Genomic DNA, 19,564 nt, shown 5'->3' with positions numbered 1-19,564 from the left:
ATGTTTGTAGAAGCAGTCTGCATGCCAAGGTGCTTGGTTGTATACACATGTGGCCATGGAAGTGATTGGAACACCTGAATTCAATTACTTGGATGGGTGACTGAATACTTCTGGCAATTTAGTGTAGTAACTATGACATTAGTTATTAACTATTACTTTAACCACCCCCAACCGACCCCGACCCCCCCCCACTTTGGACCTTCACAGTAAGTAATGATGTAATGTTGCATTTCAGACGAGTGACTGATGTTGAGGACAAACTGGCCATTCACGTGTCAGTGGGAGGATTTATGCTTATGTATAAAAAGTCACTGCAAAAAAGTCAGATCACCCAGTTCGGCACTACTGGACAACAGGATCAGTTCCAACTGGCAGAGCAGCATCTATTTCAGATGGACAACACAGACTACAGGCAGAACATCACAGTTCAGTACTGCTTTCCTGACAACAACTCATCTTGCAGAAAGGAGGTCAGAACAGGCCCTGTTTATATATTATTGTTTGTTTTTCTTTCATGTGTATCTGTGTTCACTGTTCTTCTGAACCTGCTGGTGATCATCTCCATCTCTCACTTCAAGCAGCTCCACACTCCAACCAACCTGCTCATCCTCTCTCTGGCTGTGGCGGATCTTCTCGTGGGCCTGATTGTTATGCCTGTGAAAATAATCGAATTTATAGACTCTTGTTGGTATCTTGGAAAATTGGGATGCTGTATTCTTTCTGTGATCAATGCCGTCTTAGTGTCAGCGTCGCTCTGTAACCTGGTTTTTATTGCAGTTGATCGCTACATCGCTGTCACTGACCCTCTACTGTATTCCACAAAGATCACAGTTTGTAAAATGTCCATGATGATAATTCTAGGCTGGTCTTTCTGTGTAATATATGTTATCATGTATCTTTACTTTAATGACAATCTCCTTCCATCTCAGGTTTCCCCCAGATGCTATGGAGAGTGTGTAGTGTTTATACAATTTTCCTGGTTGATTGTTGACCTTGTAGTTTTTTTTCTGACCCCTTGCTCTGTTATACTGGTCTTGTATTCAATGATTTTTAATGTGGCAAGACGTCAAGCTAGAACTGTTAGAGCTGTGAAGAATGGAGCTTCAATGAAACATGGAGCAAAACTCTCGAGTGCTTCTGAAACCAAAGCAGCGAAAACACTGAGCATTGTTGTTTTTGTTTATCTTGCTTGCTGGATACCGTTTTATGTAACTTCTCTGTCAGTTGAAAGTATCACATCTTTGTGGATGGTGTGGACTGTGTTATCATGGCTACTATCTATTAACTCCTCTGTGAATCCATTAATATATGCCATTTTTTATCCATGGTTCAGAGAATCAGCTAAGTGTATTTTATCATGTAGAATATTTGAATCCTCGTCTTCAAGATTTAATTTGTTTCCAGATCGTTTTTAACTTCAGCTACTAAAGCAGAGATGACTTCACAGATAATTTCATTTGTAGTTTATACTGCATTATATACCAGTACAGAAATGTATATATTTTAAAAAATGTATATAATTGGAAGACAGTTATGGAGAAGAGTAGTAATAAGGCTGCTGGAGGAACATTGCTGTTCATCTTTTTAATAATGTTACTGTAATTTCAATCAAGCCACTGTGTTTCCTGAACATGTGAAAACCTGCAACTGCATAAGATCTGGTCTCTCACCAGAACTGATGTGTATATACAACTTTACTTTGCGTGGCATCTTCTGACATTTACCAATTTATCAATTTAATTAATTTTATTTTATTTATGTCTTGTTAAACACATTTCATATTCCTGAAATGCAGGATTTATCAATATCAGATTGAAAATCATAAAAATATATATAAAAGAAAAAATATGAAGTTTGTTTAACATCTTTCTATGTAAGCTGGGTTGCAAGAAGCATCTTGGACAAACACTGTTTCCCTTGGCCATCCACGCATTAAGACCTTGGCCAGATCTACAATAAGGGTGACATGGGCAACTGCCCAGGGGCACTCAGTGGCTAGGGGCTCAACACTTATAGGACATTTACATTAAGTTTGTTTCAGATTCATTCACAGACCAGAGGGCTTTTTTGCAAATGACAAAAAAATAATTATAATAATAACTGAGGAACTCCACATGCAATCAAAAATAAAAAATAAAAAATGACCAAATATATAAACATCAGTATAATTCTTGTACACTTTGCCCTCACACACCTTTGGTGATAGGCCAGTGAAAAAAATCCTGTGGATGATCAGGAAATTATATTCTGGGTACAGGCAAGCCAGCCATAGCTTTAAATCCCAGGGGCATCAGAGAACCTCCCCACAGGCCTGACTATAGATCACCAGAGATCTCAGCATCACCAGAGTGGACAGTGCCTTGGTTTAACAAACAAACAAACAAATAAAACAGCTGGAGCATGAAGAGTCAGTGCAGTTTAGAGATGATAATGAGCCACCGCTCTAAATCAGGAATGATCAGTGACAGTGCAATGCCACTGCCTGACCACAAGAAAGAGAGAAAAGGAGAAAGAACAAACCTCAATCCAAAAAGGTTTGGACAGTTTGTAAAATGCAAATAACAAATGGAGTGATTTGTGAATCCACTTTGGCCTCTACTTCTACAAAACCAGTACAAAGACAATCTATGTAATGTTTTACCATATTAACTTAATTATATTTCAGAAATATTCACTCTCTCTGAAATCAGCGCCTGCAAAATAGTTTGGACAGGGCAGTTTAGGACTACCAACAAGGTGAAATGTTAAGAAATATACCTTAAACAGCTGACGCAATGAGGTTATGCGACAACAACCAATTTTCAGGAGTCCCCAAAAGGGTCAGACCTTCAGTGCTGCAGCTAGGTCACTCTGTCCTCTGGGTGGGACATCTGTCGCGAATCGACCAAAGACAGGGGGCAGGTAGATTGTGTCTCAGTGTAAAGCAATATTATAAGTCATGTCAACTAACAGCTACAGCAAAGAGAAGGGAGATAGGGTACACTTTCCCAGATAGCACATTTGATATGGCCCAAACCTGGGCCACATCCTGCATTTAGATAGGGCCCACATACCACATGGAATGATGGCACAGAAGTGGGCCAGATGCAGTTGCCAGAACCCAGTCTGTTTACTGCCATTCCAGGTCCACATCTCAGCCACCTTTAAACCACCAGTGCCAGAACTGACTCACAACTCAAAAACCATTATTATAAAAACCAGGTCATTACAAAAACTGCCCTGTTGGGTGGGAATGCTGCACAGTGCCATGAGGCTCAGGGAGGGGTGATGTTTAACACTCTTGGACTACCAGCTTCAGATGGCTATGGTGTTGATGGGATTTGAACTCACGTTTTCCTGATAAATGATCGGCCCACTGCACTACTCAGGTATTCCTACATGTCGAAAATTTTTACTACACTATGAAAAAAGATTTGTTTCATTTAAAATAAGTGACGTGCCTGACAGAAAAGTTCAGTGATAGGATATGTAGCAGTGTTCCTTGTACTGAGGCAGGTTGTGTTCAATTAACTAAAATCAGCATTTTAACCTGGTATTTCTCTGTTGAAATAACAAATAAAATGTCACAAAATCTAAAACATTTTAGATTGGATTTTTTACAGTGTACTGTGCCATATATGGCCAAGATCTGAATGTAAACTATGTTCCCCCAAAGTTCTTTTCAAACCCTGTTTAAAATGTAAATGATTATCATGTAGCTCATATTGTGACGCTGTGGCAGAATCCAGACGCTCGCGGATAAACAGTGAAAACCAGGTTTATTAGAGTTTAGAAAGTCGGGTCCAAAAACAAGCAAAGGTCGGAGCCAAAAAGACTTATACAGAATCACGAAAGTGATCCGAACACCAAGCATACAAAACCACAAGGATAATCCAAAAACGTTGTCAAGAGAACGGGCAAAAGGGTCGAAAAACAGGTCCAAACACAACCGGGCAGAAGTACCAAAAGGGAGTATCAAAAGACAAGGTCAAGTAAACGAATCAAGGGTCATAACAGGCAGTGATAGCAACATAGATAACGCTCAGTAAGTTCTAATAGAAACAATACCTCGTACAGCCCGGGCTTAAATATTGAACTAATTTGATCATATGACATTGGATTCAGGTGTATACACTCAATATTCGGGAGACTGCGAATGCTGATAGGTGCGTGCATGATAGTCCGTAGTCATGTGATCTCCCAGTGTATCCTGGGAAATGAAGTCCGATTCAGCCTGAGGCGTGACACATATCAGCACTTGCAATGTTTGCCAGTAGTGGCCTAGATCTGTTTTGAGACATGTGGGCCATTTAAACATTTTAATATGTGGGCCAGTTTTGGGTCACATGTAGTTAGCCAGTGCCGACCATGGGCCAGCAATGCCATATCTTTGCCAGAAGTGGCCCAAATCCGCACGCTATCTGGGTTGTTAACCTACCAACTAATGATGGACCTGTCATACAAATTGCAACTAACATGTGGGCCGACTAGAGAGGAAGACAGACAATTACTACATCCTGTCACAAAGTACCCAGAGACGGTTCCACTAGAAAAGAACAAATCAGGATGCAGTGATACAGTTATTGTCATGGGTCGGCACACTGAGGGCAGAATATTACAGCTTAGGGCCAGGGATAGATTACAGTTTAAGGTCAAAGGGGCAGTGCACAGGGGTCTCTGACTGCCAGGGACCTCATAGGGCCTCAGGCCCAAGGATGCTCAAATACTTGGTGCATTCCACTGCATTCCACTTGGGTGCACAAACAGCCATTGAACATGTACAAAAGACTAAATAATTAAAATGTTATCTGATTGCATTGATTTTATTTCTGTCAGTCCAAATAGATGTTTTAAGTATCCATGTGTGTTGGATCTCTTATGTTTCTGTACTATGACTCAGACCGGTCACTGGCAGTGTTACGGCCCTTTAAGTACATCTGTAATGTTTCATTTTTACTGTAGGCAAAATTAGTATGACATTAGTTGTCAACTATTATTTTAAACACCCCCCCACTTGTGGACCTTCACAGTAAGTAATGATGCAATGTTGTATTTCAGATGAGTGACTGATGTAAAGGACAAACTGGCCATTCATGTGTCAGTGGGAGGATCCAAGCTTGTGTATAAAGACTCATTGCAAAAAGCCAAATCACCCAGTTCAGCACTACTGGACAACAGGATCAGTTCCAACTGGCAGAGCATCATTTATTTCAGATGGACAACACAGACCACAGGCAGAACATTACAGTTCAATACTGCTTTCCTGACAACAACTCATCTTGCAGAAAGGAGGTCCGAACAGGCCCTGTTTATATGTTTCTGTTTGTTTTTCTCTCATGTGTATCTGTGTTCACTGTGTTTCTGAATCTGCTGGTGATCATCTCCATCTCTCACTTCAAGCAGCTCCACACTCCAACCAACCTGCTCATCCTCTCTCTGGCTGCAGTGGATCTTCTTGTGGGACTGATTGGTATGCCACTGAGTATCATGAAATTTATAGACTCTTGTTGGTATCTTGGAAAACTGGGATGCTGTATTCTTTCTGTGATCAATGCCCTCGTAGTATCAGCGTCGCTCTGTAACCTAGTTTTTATTGCAGTTGAGCGCTACATCGCTGTCACTGACCCTCTACTGTATTCCACGAGAATCACAGTTTGTAAAATGTCTATGATGATAATTCTAGGCTGGTCTTTCTGTCTGCTGTTTGCTATCATGTATTTTTACTTTAATGACAATCTCCTTCCATCTCAGATTTCCACCAGATGCTATGGAGAGTGTGTAGTGTCAGTAAAATTTTCCTGGGTCATTGTTGACCTTGTAGTTTTTTTTCTAGCCCCTTGCTCTGTTATACTGGTCTTGTATTCAATCATTTTTAACGTGGCAAGACGTCAAGCTAGAACTGTTAGAGCTGTGAAGAATGGAGCTTCAATGAAACATGGAGCAAAACTCTCGAGTGCTTCTGAAACCAAAGCAGCGAAAACACTGAGCATTGTTGTTTTTGTTTATCTTGCTTGCTGGATACCGTTTTTTATTAATTCTCTGTCAGTTGAAAGTGTCACATCTAAATCCATAGTGTGGACTGTGTTTGCATGGCTACTATCTATTAACTCCTCTGTAAATCCATTAATATATGCCATTTTTTTATCCATGGTTCAGAAAATCAGCTAAGTATATTTTATCATGTCGAATATTTGAATCCTCATCTTCAAGGTTTTATTTGTTTCCAGGATGTTCTTAACTTCAGCTGATAAAGCAAAGACTTCACAGATTACTTCTTTTGTAGTTTATACTGCATTACACAACAGTATAAAAATGTTTTTTTTTAAACGTATATATTTGGAAGATAGTTATTGTACAGAGTAGTAATAAGGCTGCTGGAGGAACATTGCTGTTCATCACTCATCTGGCTTTTTGATAATGTTACTGTGATTTCAATTAAGCCACTATATTTTCTGAACACGTGAAAACCTGCAACTGCATAAGATCTGGTCTCTCATCTTTTTTTTTGTATTCCTATATTAAAATATAATTCGTATTCATAAAATTCAGGATTTAGCTATCTCAATTTGAAAATACCAATAATTAATATTAAAAATATAAACAGGAAAAATTTATTGAATGTGTTTTACATCCTTATGTATAAGCTGATTCATAGAAGGAGCAGCATCTTGGCCATCCATGCATTAAGACTTTGGCTGGATCTACAGTATGGGTGACCTGGGTGACGGCCCAGAGGCACTCAGTGGCTAGAGGCTCAACATTTGTTGAACATTTACATTTAGTTTGTTTCAAATCTATTCACAGAGCAAACTTTTTAGTCTGTCTAACAATCCAACCAATAAGCACCAACATTAAGTAAGCCTTTAAACTTGGTGGACAGTGTTGACAATGTGCAAAAAACATGAGGAAAGCGAATGATGTTTTTAGAATCTTATTCATCTTAGATTATGATGATAATGATCTTCATAAGTGAACTTAATGTCCTTTTATCAGCAAGAATCTGACAAGGCTGTAGATAAGGAGCTTTGAGAAGAAAATACTGATCATGTCTCCAATAAAACTGCACCAAGTTGTGCTTTTTTGTGGCACTTACTAATGTTTTTACATCGCTTGTACAGAATTATTAAGGTAAACTGAACTGAGGACGTGAATGTGCCATCAAAAAGATCACCAAAAGTTGGTGTAATTCTTGTACATTTTGGCCTCCAATATCTTTGGTGATGGGTCAGTGGAAAAAGTACTGTGCATGATCAGGAGAGTGCTATTGTCTGTGCACAGGTGGCCCGCAATTGCTGCAAATCCCAAGGGAATCAGAGAACCTTCCCACAGGCCTGCTTAGAACCATAGATCTCAGCAGCAGCAGAGTGGACAATGCCTTGGTTTAGGCAACAGGTGTACAATGAAGAGTCAGTCAGGAATGATCAGTGACAGTGTAATGCCCCTGCCTGCCCTGAAAAAGAGAGCAAAGGAGAAAGAACAAACCTTAATTCAAGAGAGGTTTGGACAGTTTGTGAAATGTAAATAACAAATGGAATGATTTGTGAATCTACTTTGGCCTCTGTTTCTACAAAACCAGTACAAAGACAATCTATCTAATGTTTTAGCATATTAACTTAATTATATTTCAGAAATATTCACTCACTCTGGAATCAGTGCCTGCAAAATAGTTTGGACAGGGCAGTTTAGGACTACCAACGAGGTGAAAGGTTAAGAAATATACCTTAAACAGGTGACGCAATGAGGTTATGCGACAACAACAAATATTCAGTAGTCCCCAAAAGGGTCAGACCTTCAGTGCTGCAGCTAGGTCACTCTGTCCCCTGTCCTGGGTGGGACATCTGAGGCAAAGGACCACAGCCAGGGGGCAGGTAGACTGTGTCTCAATGTAAAGGAATATTATAAGTCATGTCAACTAACAGCTACAGCAAAGAGAAGAGAGATAGGGCAGCTTTTGTTAACCTACCAACTAATGATGGACCTGTCATACAAACTGCAACTAAAATGTGGGCCCATCAGACAGGAAGACAGACAATCACTACATCCTCTCACTGCAGATATAAACACTGGGTGCACAAATAGCGATTGAAGTTGTACAAAAGACTAAATAATTTAAATGTTATCTGATTGCATTGATTTTATTTCTGTCATTCAAAATATGTGTTTTAAGTATCCATGTGTCTCAGAATTCTTATGTGTCTGCATTATGACAGACCGGTCACTGGCAGTATTACAGCCGTTTAGCTTCACCTTTAATGTTTCATTTATTTTGTATGCAAAATTACACTATATTGCCAAAAGTACTCGATTGTCTGTCTTCACACACATATGAACTTGGGTAACATCCCATTCTTAATCCATATGGTTTAATATGCAGCTACAACAACAGCTTCAACTCTTCTGCGAAGGCTTTCCACAAGGTTTAGGAGTGTTCATGGGAATTTTTGACCATTCTTCCAGAAGCGCATTTGTGAGGTCGGACACTGATGTTGGACGAGAAGGCCTGGCTCGCAGTCTCCGCTCTAATTCATCCCAAAGGTATTTTATTGGGTTGATGTCAGGACTCTGTGTAGGTCAGTCAAGTTCTTCCACACCAAACTCGCTCATCCATGTCTTTATGGACCTTGCTTTGTGCACTGGTGCGCAGTCATGTTGGAACAGGAAGGGGCCGTCCCCAAACTGTTCCCACAAAGTTGAGAGCATGAAACTGTCCAAAATCTCTTGGTCTGCTGAAGCATTAAGAATTCCTTTCACTGGAACTAAGGGGCCGAGCCCAACTCCTGAAGAACAACCCCACACCATAATCCCCCCTCCACCAAACTTTACACTTGGCACAATGCAGTCAGACAAGACAAGACTCGTCCATTGGATTGGAGAAGCGTAATTCGTCACGCCAGAGAACATGTCGCCACTGCTCTAGTGTCCAGTGGCGGCGCTTTACACCACTGCATTCGACACTTTGCATTGTGCTTGGTGATGTAAGGCTTGGATGCAGCTGCTCGGCCATGGAAACCCATTCCATGAAGCTCTCTACGCTGTTCTTGAGCTAATCTGAAGGCCACATGAAGTCTCTGCAGAAAGTTGGCGACCTCTGCGCACTATGCGCCTCAGCATCTGCTGACCCCAATCTGTCATGGCCTACCACTTCATGGCTGAGTTGCTGTCGTTCCCAATCGCTTCTACTTTGTTATAATACCGCAGACAGTTGACCGTGGAATATTTAGTAGCGAGGAAATTTCACGACTGGACTTGTTGCACAGGTGGCATCCTATCACGGTACCACGCTGGAATTCATGAATATATAATGTATATATTTGGAAGACAGTTATTGTACAGAGTAGTAATAAGGCTGCTGGAGTATATGCTACTCAGCTGTTGTTCACTCATCTGGCTTTTTAATAATGTTACTGTAATTTCAATCAAACCACTGTTTTTTCTGAACATGTGAAAATCTGCAATGGCATAAGATCTGGTCTCTCATAAGATACGATGTGTATATACAACTTTACTTTGTGTGGCATCAGCTGACATTTACCAATTTATCAATTTAACTAATTTCTTTTTATTCCTGTCTTCAAACACATTTCATATTCCTAAAATGCAGGATTTATCAATATCAGATTGAAAATCTTAATAATAAATATAAATGAAAAATTATGAAGTTTGTTTTACATCTTTATATGTAAGCTGGGTTGCAAAAAACATCTTGGACAAACACTGTTGCCCTTGGCCATCTACACACCTTGGCCAGATCTACAATATGGGTGACCTGGGTGACTGCCCAATGGCACTCAGTGGCTAGGGGCTCAACATTTATAAGACATTTACATTAAGTTTGTTTCAGATTTATACACAGACCAGAGGGCTTTTTCAGAAATGACAAAAAAATAAAAATAAATTATAATAGCTGAGGAACTCCACAGAAATAAAAAATGACCAAAAATATAAACATCAGTATAATTCTTGTACACTTTGCCCTCACACACTTTTAGTGATAGGTCAGTGAAAAAAAAATCCTGTGCATGATCAGGAAAGTATATACTGGGTACAGAAATATTCAGAAATATTCACTCACTCTGGAATCAGTGCCTGCAAAATAGTCTGGACAGGGTGGTTTAAGTCTACCAAAGATGTGAAATGTTAAAAAAAATATACCTCAAACAGGTGACGCAATGAGGTTATGCGACAACAACAAATATTTAGGAGTCCCCAAAAGGGTCAGAACTTCGGTGCTGCAGCTAGGTCACTCTATGCCCTGGGTGGGACATCTACGGCAAAAGACCACAGCCAAGGGGGAAGGAGACTGTATCTTAATGTAAATGAATATTGTAACTCATGTCCTGCATGTCAACTAACAGCTACAGCATAGAAGAGAGATAGAGCACCATTTGTTGATCTACCAACTAATGATGTACCTGTTATGTAAAAAGTAATATGTGGGCCCATCAGACAGGAAGACAGACAATTACTACATCCTGTCACAAAGTATCCAGAGACGTTTCCACTGGAAAAGATCAAATCAGGATGCAGTGCTATAGTTGTTGTCATGGGTCGGCACACTGAGGGCAGAATATTACAGCTCAGGGCCAGGGATAGATTACAGGATGCTCAAATACTTGGTGCATTCCACTGCAGATATAAACAGTGGGTGCACAAATAGCCATTGAACATGTACAAAGGCTAAATAATTAAAATGTTATCTGATTTCATTGATTTTATTTCTGTCATTCAAAATTGATGTTTTAAGGATCCATGTGTGTCAGAATTCTTCTGTTTCTGCATTATGACTCAGACCGGTCACTGGCAGTATTACAGCCCTTTAGGTTCACCTGTAACGTTTCATTTATTCTGAAGGCAAAATTAGTAACTATAGCATAAACAATCAACTATTATTGTAAACAGCCCCCAACATCTTACCAGTGGAAATTCGCAATAAGTAATGATGCAATCTTGTATTTCAGATGAGTGACTGATGTTGAGGACAAACTGGCCATTCATGTGTCAGTGGGAGGATCCATGCTTATGTATTAAGAGTCATTGAAAAAAGTCAAATCACCCAGTTCAGCATTACTGGACAACAGGATCAGTTCCAACTGGCAGAGCATCATCTTTTTCAGATGGACAACACAGACTACAGGCAGAACATCACAGTTCAATACTGCTTTCCTGACAACAACTCATCTTGCAGAAAGGAGGTCCGAACAGGAACTGTTTATATGTTTTTCTACTTTTTTCTCACATGTGTATCTGTGTTCACTGTGTTTCTGAACCTGCTGGTGATCATCTCCATCTCTCACTTCAAGCAGCTCCACACTCCAACCAACCTGCTCATCCTCTCTCTGGCTGTAGTGGATCTTCTTGTAGGGCTGATTGTTATGCCTGTGAAAATCATGCGATTAATCGACTCTTGTTGGTATCTCGGAAAACTGGGATGCTGTATTCTTTCTGTGATCAATGCCCTCTTAGTGTCAGCATCTCTCTGTAACCTGGTTCTTATTGCAGTTGATCGTTACATCGCTGTCACTGACCCTCTACTGTATTCCACAAAGATCACAGTTTGTAAAATGTCTATGATGATAATTCTAGGCTGGTCTTTCTGTCTGCTGTTTACTATCATGTATTTTTACTTTAATGACAATCTCCTTCCATCTCAGATTTCCACCAGATGCTATGGAGAGTGTGTAGTGTTTGTAAAATTTTCCTGGGTCATTGTTGACCTTGTAGTTTTTTTTCTAGCCCCTTGCTCTGTTATACTGGTCTTGTATTCAATCATTTTTAATGTGGCCAGACGTCAAGCTAGAACTGTTAGAGCTGTGAAGAATGGAGCTTCAATGAAACATGGAGCAAAACTCTCGAGTGCTTCTGAAACCAAAGCAGCGAAAACACTGAGCATTGTTGTTTTTGTTTATCTTGCTTGCTGGATACCGTTTTTTATCAATTCTTTGTCAGCTAAAAGTGTCACATCTGAATCAATAGTGTGGGCCCTGTTAGCATGCCTACTTTCCATTAACTCCTCTGTAAATCCATTAATATATGCCATTTTTTATCCATGGTTCAGAAAATCAGCTAAGTATATTTTATCATGTAAGATATTTGAATCCTCATCTTCAAGGTTTAATTTGTTTCCAGGATGTTCTTAACTTCAGCTGTTAAAGTAAAGACTTATCAAAATGTATTTTTTTAAGATGTATATATTTGGAAAACAGTTATTGTACAGAGTAGTAATAAGGCTGCTGGAGTAAATTCTACTTTGCTGTTCATCACTGATCTGACTTTTTGATAATGTTACTATAATTTTAATTAAACCACTACATTTTCTGAACATGTGAAAACATGCAACTGCATAAGATCTGGTCTCTCATCAGATCTGATGTGTATATACAACTTTACTTTGTGTGGCATCAGCTGACATTTATCTGTTTTTTTTTTTGTATTCCTGTATTAAAATATATTTCATATTAATAAAATTCAGGATTTAGCTACCTCAATTTGAAAATACTAATAAGGAAAAATGTATTATGTGTGTTTTACATCCTTATGTTTAGCCTGGGTTGTCAAAAGGAGCAGCATCTTGACCAAACACTGCTGCCCATGGCCATCCATGCATTAAGACTTTGGCTGGATCTACAATATGAGTGAATGCCCAGAGGCACTCAGTGGCTAGAGGCTCAACATTTTTTGGACATTTACATTCATTTTGTTTTAAATCTATTTACCGACCAAACTAGTTAGTCTGTCTAGCAATCCAACCAATAAGCACCAACATTAAGTAAGCCTTAAACTTGGTGGACAGTTTTGACTATGTGCAAAAAACATGGGGAAAGTAAATGATGTTTTTAGAATCTTATTCATCTTAGATTATGATGATAATGATCTTCATAAGTCAGCATATGTTCCTTTATCAGCAAGAATTTGACAAGGCTGTAGATAAGGAGCTTTGAGAAGAAAATTCTGATCATGTCTCCAATAAAACTGCACCAAGTTGTGCTTTTTTGTGGCACTTATTAATGTTTTTACATCGCATGTGAAAAACTATGAATGAAGGATTGAACAGAGGAGCTCCATGTGCCATCAAAAAGATTACCAAAAGTATAAACCTTGGTGTAATTCTTGTACATTTTGGCCTCCAACATCTTTGGCGATGGGTCAGTGGAAAAAGCAGTGTGCATGATCAGGAGAGCGGTATTGTCTGTGCACAGGTGGCCCGCAATTGCTGCAAATCCCAAGGGAATCAGAGAAAATCCCCTCAGGCCTGCTTAGAACCATAGATCTCAGCACTACCACAGTGGACAATGCCTTGGTTTAAAAAAAAAAAAATGCAACAGGTGGAGCATGAAGAGCCAGTCAGGAGTGATCAGTGGCAGCATAATGCAGCATAACCTTGTGGGGCTGATTTATGCCAGTTAATATCATGCAATTTATAGACTGTTGTTGGTATTCTGGAAAATTGGGACGCTGTATTGTTTCTGTGATCAATGCCCTCTTAGTGTCAGCACTGCCTGCACTAAAGAACGGGAGAAAAAGTGAAAAAACCTCAATGCATAAAAGGTTTGGACAGTTTGTGAAATGCAAATGAAAAATGTTGTGATTTTTGAATCCACGTTGGCCTCTATTTCTACAAAGCCAGTACAAAGATAATCCATTGAATGTTTTACCATATTAACTGAATTATATTTCAGAAATATTCACTCACTCTGAAATCAGTGTCTGCAATATAGTTTAGACAGGGCGGTTTAGGACCACCAACAATGTGAAATGCTGAAAAAATACCATAATCAGGTGCTGCAATGAAGCTGTGTGTGTGATGTGGTGAGCTTTACACCCAGCACCAACCCTTTTACAGTCTAGAGACTTGTAGTATAACCATCATGAGTTATGGACATTTGAGTCACCTGTATTCCTTTGATGTGCATCCTTTGTCAGTGAGAACAGGGGCTCCTCTTATCCTGGTCAGACAGATCCACCAACGCAGGGAGAAGGGTTAGAGTTGTTAGAGTGATCATGATCTTTATATGTAATATTTGTTTATACTTACCGGTAAGACTGTCATGGGTTGCAACCAGGTGTATGTTATGTCATTACTGTACAGTGTGCGCTGTGTGTTTGTGTTAGTTATGTACCCCAGGGTTGGGGTTTAGTGTAGTCTGGGGCAGAGCTTAGAGTGCAAGAGCTCTGGGTCAGCCATTCAGAAAAAGCTCACCTGTACTCACTACTAGTCACCCGTGTAGTTCGCGTCAGCGTGTGTTGGAGATGTGTGTGTGGAGTTCCAGCCTTGTGGCTGTTACTCAAATTTACTTGTATGTAGTGTAAACATTATTGCGTTTTCTTTCTGTTGTGCTCATTGTTTTGTTTGTGTACCATCAATTAATGAAGTCACTTCATGCACCTACTTGTGATCACGTTAGTAAGCGCCGGCCCACCCACACAGACCTTGACCTCAAAACCCATGTAAAACTGAAATCCTCCATCCAGGGGTACCACCTTCTAACAGGGTGACAACAACAAATATTCAGGAGTCCCCTAAAAGCGTCAGACCTTCAGTGCTGCAGCTAGGTCACACTGTGCCCTGGGTGGGACATCTGGGGCAAAGGCCCACAGCCATGTATGGTCCTTGGCAAGGAGACTGCATGTTAATGTAAAGGAATATTGTATGTCATGTCCTGCATGTCAACTAACAGCTACAGCAGAGAAGTGAGACAGGAAGACAGACAATTACTACATCCTGTCACAAAGTATCCAGAGACATTTCCACTGGAAAAAATCAAATCAGGATGCAGTGATATAGTTATTGTCATGGGTCGGCACACCGAGGGCAGAATATTACAGCTCAGGGCCAGGGATGGATTACAGTTTAAGGTCAAAGGGGCAGTGCACAGGGGTCTCTGACTGCAGGGGACCTCAGGGGGCCTCAGTCCACAAGGCCCAAGGATGCTCAAATACTTGGTGCATTCCACTGCAGATATAAACAGTGGGTGAACAAATAGCCATTGAACATGTACAAAGGCTAAATAATTAAAATGTTATCTGATTTCATTGATTTTATTTCTGTCATTCAAAATCGATGTTTTAAGGATCCATGTGTGTCAGAATTCTTCTGTTTCTGCATTATGACTCAGACCGGTCACTGGCAGTATTACAGCCCTTTAGGTTCACCTGTAACATTTCATTTATTCTGAAGGCAAAATTAGTAACTATAGCATAAACAATCAACTATTATTGTAAACACCCCCCAACGTCTTACCAGTGGACATTTACAATAAGTAATGATGCAATGTTGTATTTCAGATGAGCGACTGATGTAAAGGACAAACTGGCCATTCATGTGTCAGTGGGAGGATCCATGCTTATGTATTAAGAGTCATTGTAAAAAGCCAAATCACCCAGTTCAGCACTACTGGACAACAGGATCAGTTCCAACTGGCAGAGCAGCATCTATTTCAGATGGACAACACAGACTACAGGCAGAACATTACAGTTCAATACTGCTTTCCTGACAACAACTCATCTTGCAGAAAGGAGGTCCGAACAGGAACTGTTCATATGTTTTTCTACATTTTCCTCACATGTGTATCTGTGTTCACTGTGTTTCTGAATGTGCTGGTGATCATCTCCATCTCTCACTTCAAGCAGCTCCACACTCCCACCAACCTGCTCATCCTCTCTCTGGCTGCGGTGGATTTTCTTGTGGGACTGATTGTTATGCCTGTGAAAATCATGCGATTAATCGACTCTTGTTGGTATCTCGGAAAACTGGGATGCTGTATTCTTTCTGTGATCAATGCCCTCTTAATGTCAGCATCTCTCTGTAACCTGGTTCTTATTGCAGTCGATCGCTACATCGCTGTCACTGACCCTCTACTGTATTCCACGAGAATCACAGTTTGTAAAATGTCTATGATGATAATTCTAGGCTGGTCTTTCTGTCTGCTGTTTGCTATAATGTATTTTTACTTTAATGACCATCTCCTTCCATCTCAGATTTCCACCAGATGCTATGGAGAGTGTGTAGTGTCAGTAAAATTTTCCTGGGTCATTGTTGACCTTGTAGTTTTTTTTCTGACCCCTTGCTCTGTTATACTGGTCTTGTTTACTGGACCAGTATAACATTACTGGATAACACAATCAGGTACCACCATTGCTGCAAATCCCAGGGGCATCAGAGAACTTTCCCTCAGGCCTGGTTAGGACCATAGATCTCAGCACCACCAGTGTAGACAATGCTTTGGTTAAAAAAAAACAAAAAAACAAACAAAAGACGTAATAGGTGGAGCACGAAGGAGGGTGCGTCACCCTCCTTTATGGTGCATCACCTTCCTTTATGGTGTATCACTTTCCTGTCTGAGCACCTGCGCCAACCAGCTCACACCTGTATTCACAACAATCTACAACGAATGACTGGAGCTGTGTGTCGTACCTTCCTGTTTCAAACGCTCCACCATAATACCAGTTCCCAAGAAATCTTCTGTATGAAGTCATGAAATTTTTGAGAGACTGGTGCTTACTCATCTGATGAACATCACAGATCCTCTGCTAGACTCGCTGCAGTTTGCATACCGAGCAAACAGGTCAGTGGACAACACAGTGAACATGGGACTCCATCTTATTCTCCAACAGCTTGAACACCCAGGAACTTATGCAAGAATTCTGTTCTTGGACTTCAGTTCAGCTTTTAATACAATCATCCCAGGACAGCTACACAACAAACTACTCCAACTCAGGGTGCCAACCGCCACCTGCCAGTGGACCACCAACTTCCTCACTGGCAGAGAGCAGCAGGTGAGGTTGGGAAAGTTCACCTCCAAAACCCAGATCATCAGTACGGGTGCTCCACAGCGTTGTGTACTCTCACCATTGCTCTTCTCACTAACGACTGTACCTAAAGGGACCCCTCAGTCAAAATCTGGAAGATTGTAGATGACATTACAGTCATTGGTCTCATCCAAGATGGTGATGAGTCTGCTTACAGACAGGTGGTTGATCCTGGTGCTGAATACAGTGAAAACAGCAGAGATGAAAGTGAACTTCAGGAGGAGCCCTCCAACCCTGCCAGCACTCACCATCCTGGACAGAACTGTGATGGCAGTGGAGTCCTCGAAGTTCCTGGGCACAACAATCACCAGAGACCTGAAGTCGGACAGCAACATCAGCTCCATCATCAAGAGAGCCCAGCAGAGGATGTACTTCCTGTGTTAGCCGAGGAAGTTCAACCTGCCCCAGGAGCTGATGGTGCAGTTCTACACAGCCATCATAGAGCCACCAAATAGTTTGGACAGGGCAGTTTAGGACTACCAACAGTGTGAAATGTGAAAAAATGCCTTAATCAAGTGACAATGAGGTTGGTTGACAACAAAAAATATTCAGCAGTCCCCAAAGCATCAGACCTTCAGTGCTGCAGCTAGGTCACAATATGCCCTGGGTGGGACATGGGGCAAAAGACCACAGCCATGTATGGTCCTTGGCAAGGAGAGGTAAATGGCAAGGAATGTAAAGGAATATTGCATGTCATGTCCTGCATGTCAACTAACAGCAACAGCATAGAAGAGAGATAGGATATCCTTTGTTAACCTACCAACTAATGATGTACCTGTTATGCAAAATGACACTAATGTGTGGGCCCATCAGACAGGAAGGACAGACAATCACTATATATTGTCACAAAGTATCCAGAGACATTTCCACTGGAAAAGGTCAAATCAGGATGCAGTGATACAGTTATTGTCATGGGTTGGTACACTGAGGGCAGAATATTACAGCTTAGGGCCAGGGATGGATTAGAGTTAAAGGTCAAAGGGGACAGTGCCCAGGGGTTTCTGACTGCCTGGGGCCTCAGACCACAAGCCCCACTTGGTGCATTCCACTGCAGATATAAACATTGGGTGCACAAACAGCTATTGAACATGTACAAAAGATTAAAAAATCCATCCATCCATCCATCCATCATCTAAACCGCTTATCCTTCTGGGTCGCAGTGGGGTGCTGGAGCCTATCCCAGCTGTCATTGGGCGGAAGGCAGGATACACCCTGGACAGATCGCCAGTCCATCACAGGGCAGACAGACAGACATACACATTCACACCTAGGGGCAATTTAGCATGTCCAATTGGCCTGACTGCATGTTTTTGGACTGTGGGAGGAAACCGGAGTACCCGGAGGAAACCCACGCAGACACGGGGAGAACATGCAAACTCCACACAGAAATGACCCATTCTTGCTGTGAGGCGACAGCGCTACCCACTGCGCCACTGTGCCGCCCAGATTAAAAAATCAAAATGAGAAATATTATCTGATCTCAAGGCCTTCAAGTTATGTATTATTATTGCTTATTATTTTAACTATTATTAAAGCAGATAGCAAAGTGGTGTTTCTACAAGCTTATATACTCTATATGGACAAAAGTATGTGGACACCCCTCCTTATTTTTGAGTTCAGGTCACACCCATTGCTAAAAGGTATATAAAATCAAGCACAGATTTATGAATCTCGGAAAAATTTTGGCAGTAGAATGGGTCGTACAGAAGACCTCAGGGTCTTTAAAGGCAATGTTGTTGTAGGATTTTTAATGTAAATTTTCTATACATATGAAAAGCACACAGTATGTCATATATTCAAGTAACCTCACAACTCTCATCTGGTCACTAGCAGTATTACAGCCCTTTAGGTTCATCTGCAATGTTTCACTTATTCTGTATGCAAAATTAGTAACTATGACATTTGTTATCATCTATTACTTTAAACACCCCCACCCCCTTTAAATGTGAACCTTCACAGTAAGTAATGATGCAATGCTGTATTTCAGATGAGTGACTGATGTTAAGGACAAACTGGCCATTCATGTGTCAGTGGGAGGATTCATGCTTATGTATAAAGAGTCATTGCAAAAAGCCAAATCACCCAGTTCAGCACTACTGGACAACAGGATCAGTTACAACTGGCAGAGCAGCATCTATTTTAGATGGACAACACAGACTACAGGCAGAACATCACAGTTCAATACTGCTTTCCTGACAACAACTCATCTTGCAGAAAGGAGGTGCGAACAGGCCCTGCAAATACATTTTTGTTAATTATTTTCGCATGTATTTCTGTGTTCACTGTGTTTCTGAATCTGCTGGTGATCATCTCCATCTTTCACTTCTAGCAGCTCCACACTCCAACCAACCTGCTCATCCTCTCTCTGGCTGTGGCGGATCTTCTTGTGGGACTGTTTGTTATGCCTGTGAAAATAATGCAGTTAATTGACTCCTGTTGGTATCTTGGAACAATAGCATGCTCTGTTTTTCCAATAATCAATGGTCTCTCAGTGTTAGCATCACTCTGTAGCTTATTATTCATTGCAGTTGACCGGTACATTGCTATCAGCGACCTTCTGCTTTATTCCACAAGAATCACAGCTTCTAAAATATCTATGGTCATATTTCTAGGCTGGTCATTCTGTTTGTTGTATGTGATCATCCATGTGTACTTTAATGACCATCTTTTTCAATCTACGTCCAATAGCTGTGATGGAGAGTGTGTAATGCCTGTAAAATATTCCTGCGTGTTTACTGACCTGGTCATTTTTTTTCTAGCTCCTTGTTCTGTTATACTG

The 19,564-nt window shown here is 40.7% G+C and overlaps 3 protein-coding genes across 3 annotated transcripts; all 3 read left to right on the top strand.

The window, feature by feature from the left end:
• The first annotated feature begins 392 nt into the window (after positions 1-392).
• LOC118824911 (trace amine-associated receptor 13c-like) lies at positions 393-1,415 on the top strand. The gene is made up of 2 exons (XM_036595368.1): positions 393-470; positions 582-1,415. Exons 1-2 carry the CDS (start codon positions 393-395, stop codon positions 1,413-1,415), a joined length of 912 nt encoding a protein of 303 aa, XP_036451261.1.
• Positions 1,416-5,193: 3,778 nt separating this feature from the next.
• Positions 5,194-6,147, top strand: LOC118825151 (trace amine-associated receptor 13c-like). Its single transcript, XM_036595702.1, has 2 exons — positions 5,194-5,271; positions 5,383-6,147. The coding sequence occupies exons 1-2, from the start codon at positions 5,194-5,196 to the stop codon at positions 6,145-6,147; spliced, it is 843 nt and encodes a 280-aa protein (XP_036451595.1).
• Positions 6,148-11,093: 4,946 nt separating this feature from the next.
• LOC118825070 (trace amine-associated receptor 13c-like) lies at positions 11,094-12,174 on the top strand. Its single transcript, XM_036595602.1, has 2 exons — positions 11,094-11,171; positions 11,283-12,174. Exons 1-2 carry the CDS (start codon positions 11,094-11,096, stop codon positions 12,114-12,116), a joined length of 912 nt encoding a protein of 303 aa, XP_036451495.1. The 3' UTR covers positions 12,117-12,174.
• Positions 12,175-19,564: the final 7,390 nt, after the last annotated feature.

Source organism: Colossoma macropomum, unplaced genomic scaffold, assembly GCF_904425465.1.
Source record: "Colossoma macropomum unplaced genomic scaffold, Colossoma_macropomum, whole genome shotgun sequence".
NCBI classification, from domain to species: Eukaryota; Metazoa; Chordata; class Actinopteri; order Characiformes; family Serrasalmidae; genus Colossoma; species Colossoma macropomum.
Note: the sequence above shows the minus strand (reverse complement) of the source record. Positions and strands in the feature narration are given on the sequence as shown.

Bases quoted from the DNA above. Each gene is read 5' to 3' on its own strand.
- LOC118824911 (XM_036595368.1), top strand. From the start codon at position 393: ATGGACAACACAGACTACAGGCAGAACATCACAGTTCAGTACTGCTTT. The intron at 471-581 runs GTCAGAACAGGC...CACTTCAAGCAG, and splicing joins ACTCATCTTGCAGAAAGGAG to CTCCACACTCCAACCAACCT.
- LOC118825070 (XM_036595602.1), top strand. From the start codon at position 11,094: ATGGACAACACAGACTACAGGCAGAACATCACAGTTCAATACTGCTTT. The intron at 11,172-11,282 runs GTCCGAACAGGA...CACTTCAAGCAG, and splicing joins ACTCATCTTGCAGAAAGGAG to CTCCACACTCCAACCAACCT.
- LOC118825151 (XM_036595702.1), top strand. From the start codon at position 5,194: ATGGACAACACAGACCACAGGCAGAACATTACAGTTCAATACTGCTTT. The intron at 5,272-5,382 runs GTCCGAACAGGC...CACTTCAAGCAG, and splicing joins ACTCATCTTGCAGAAAGGAG to CTCCACACTCCAACCAACCT.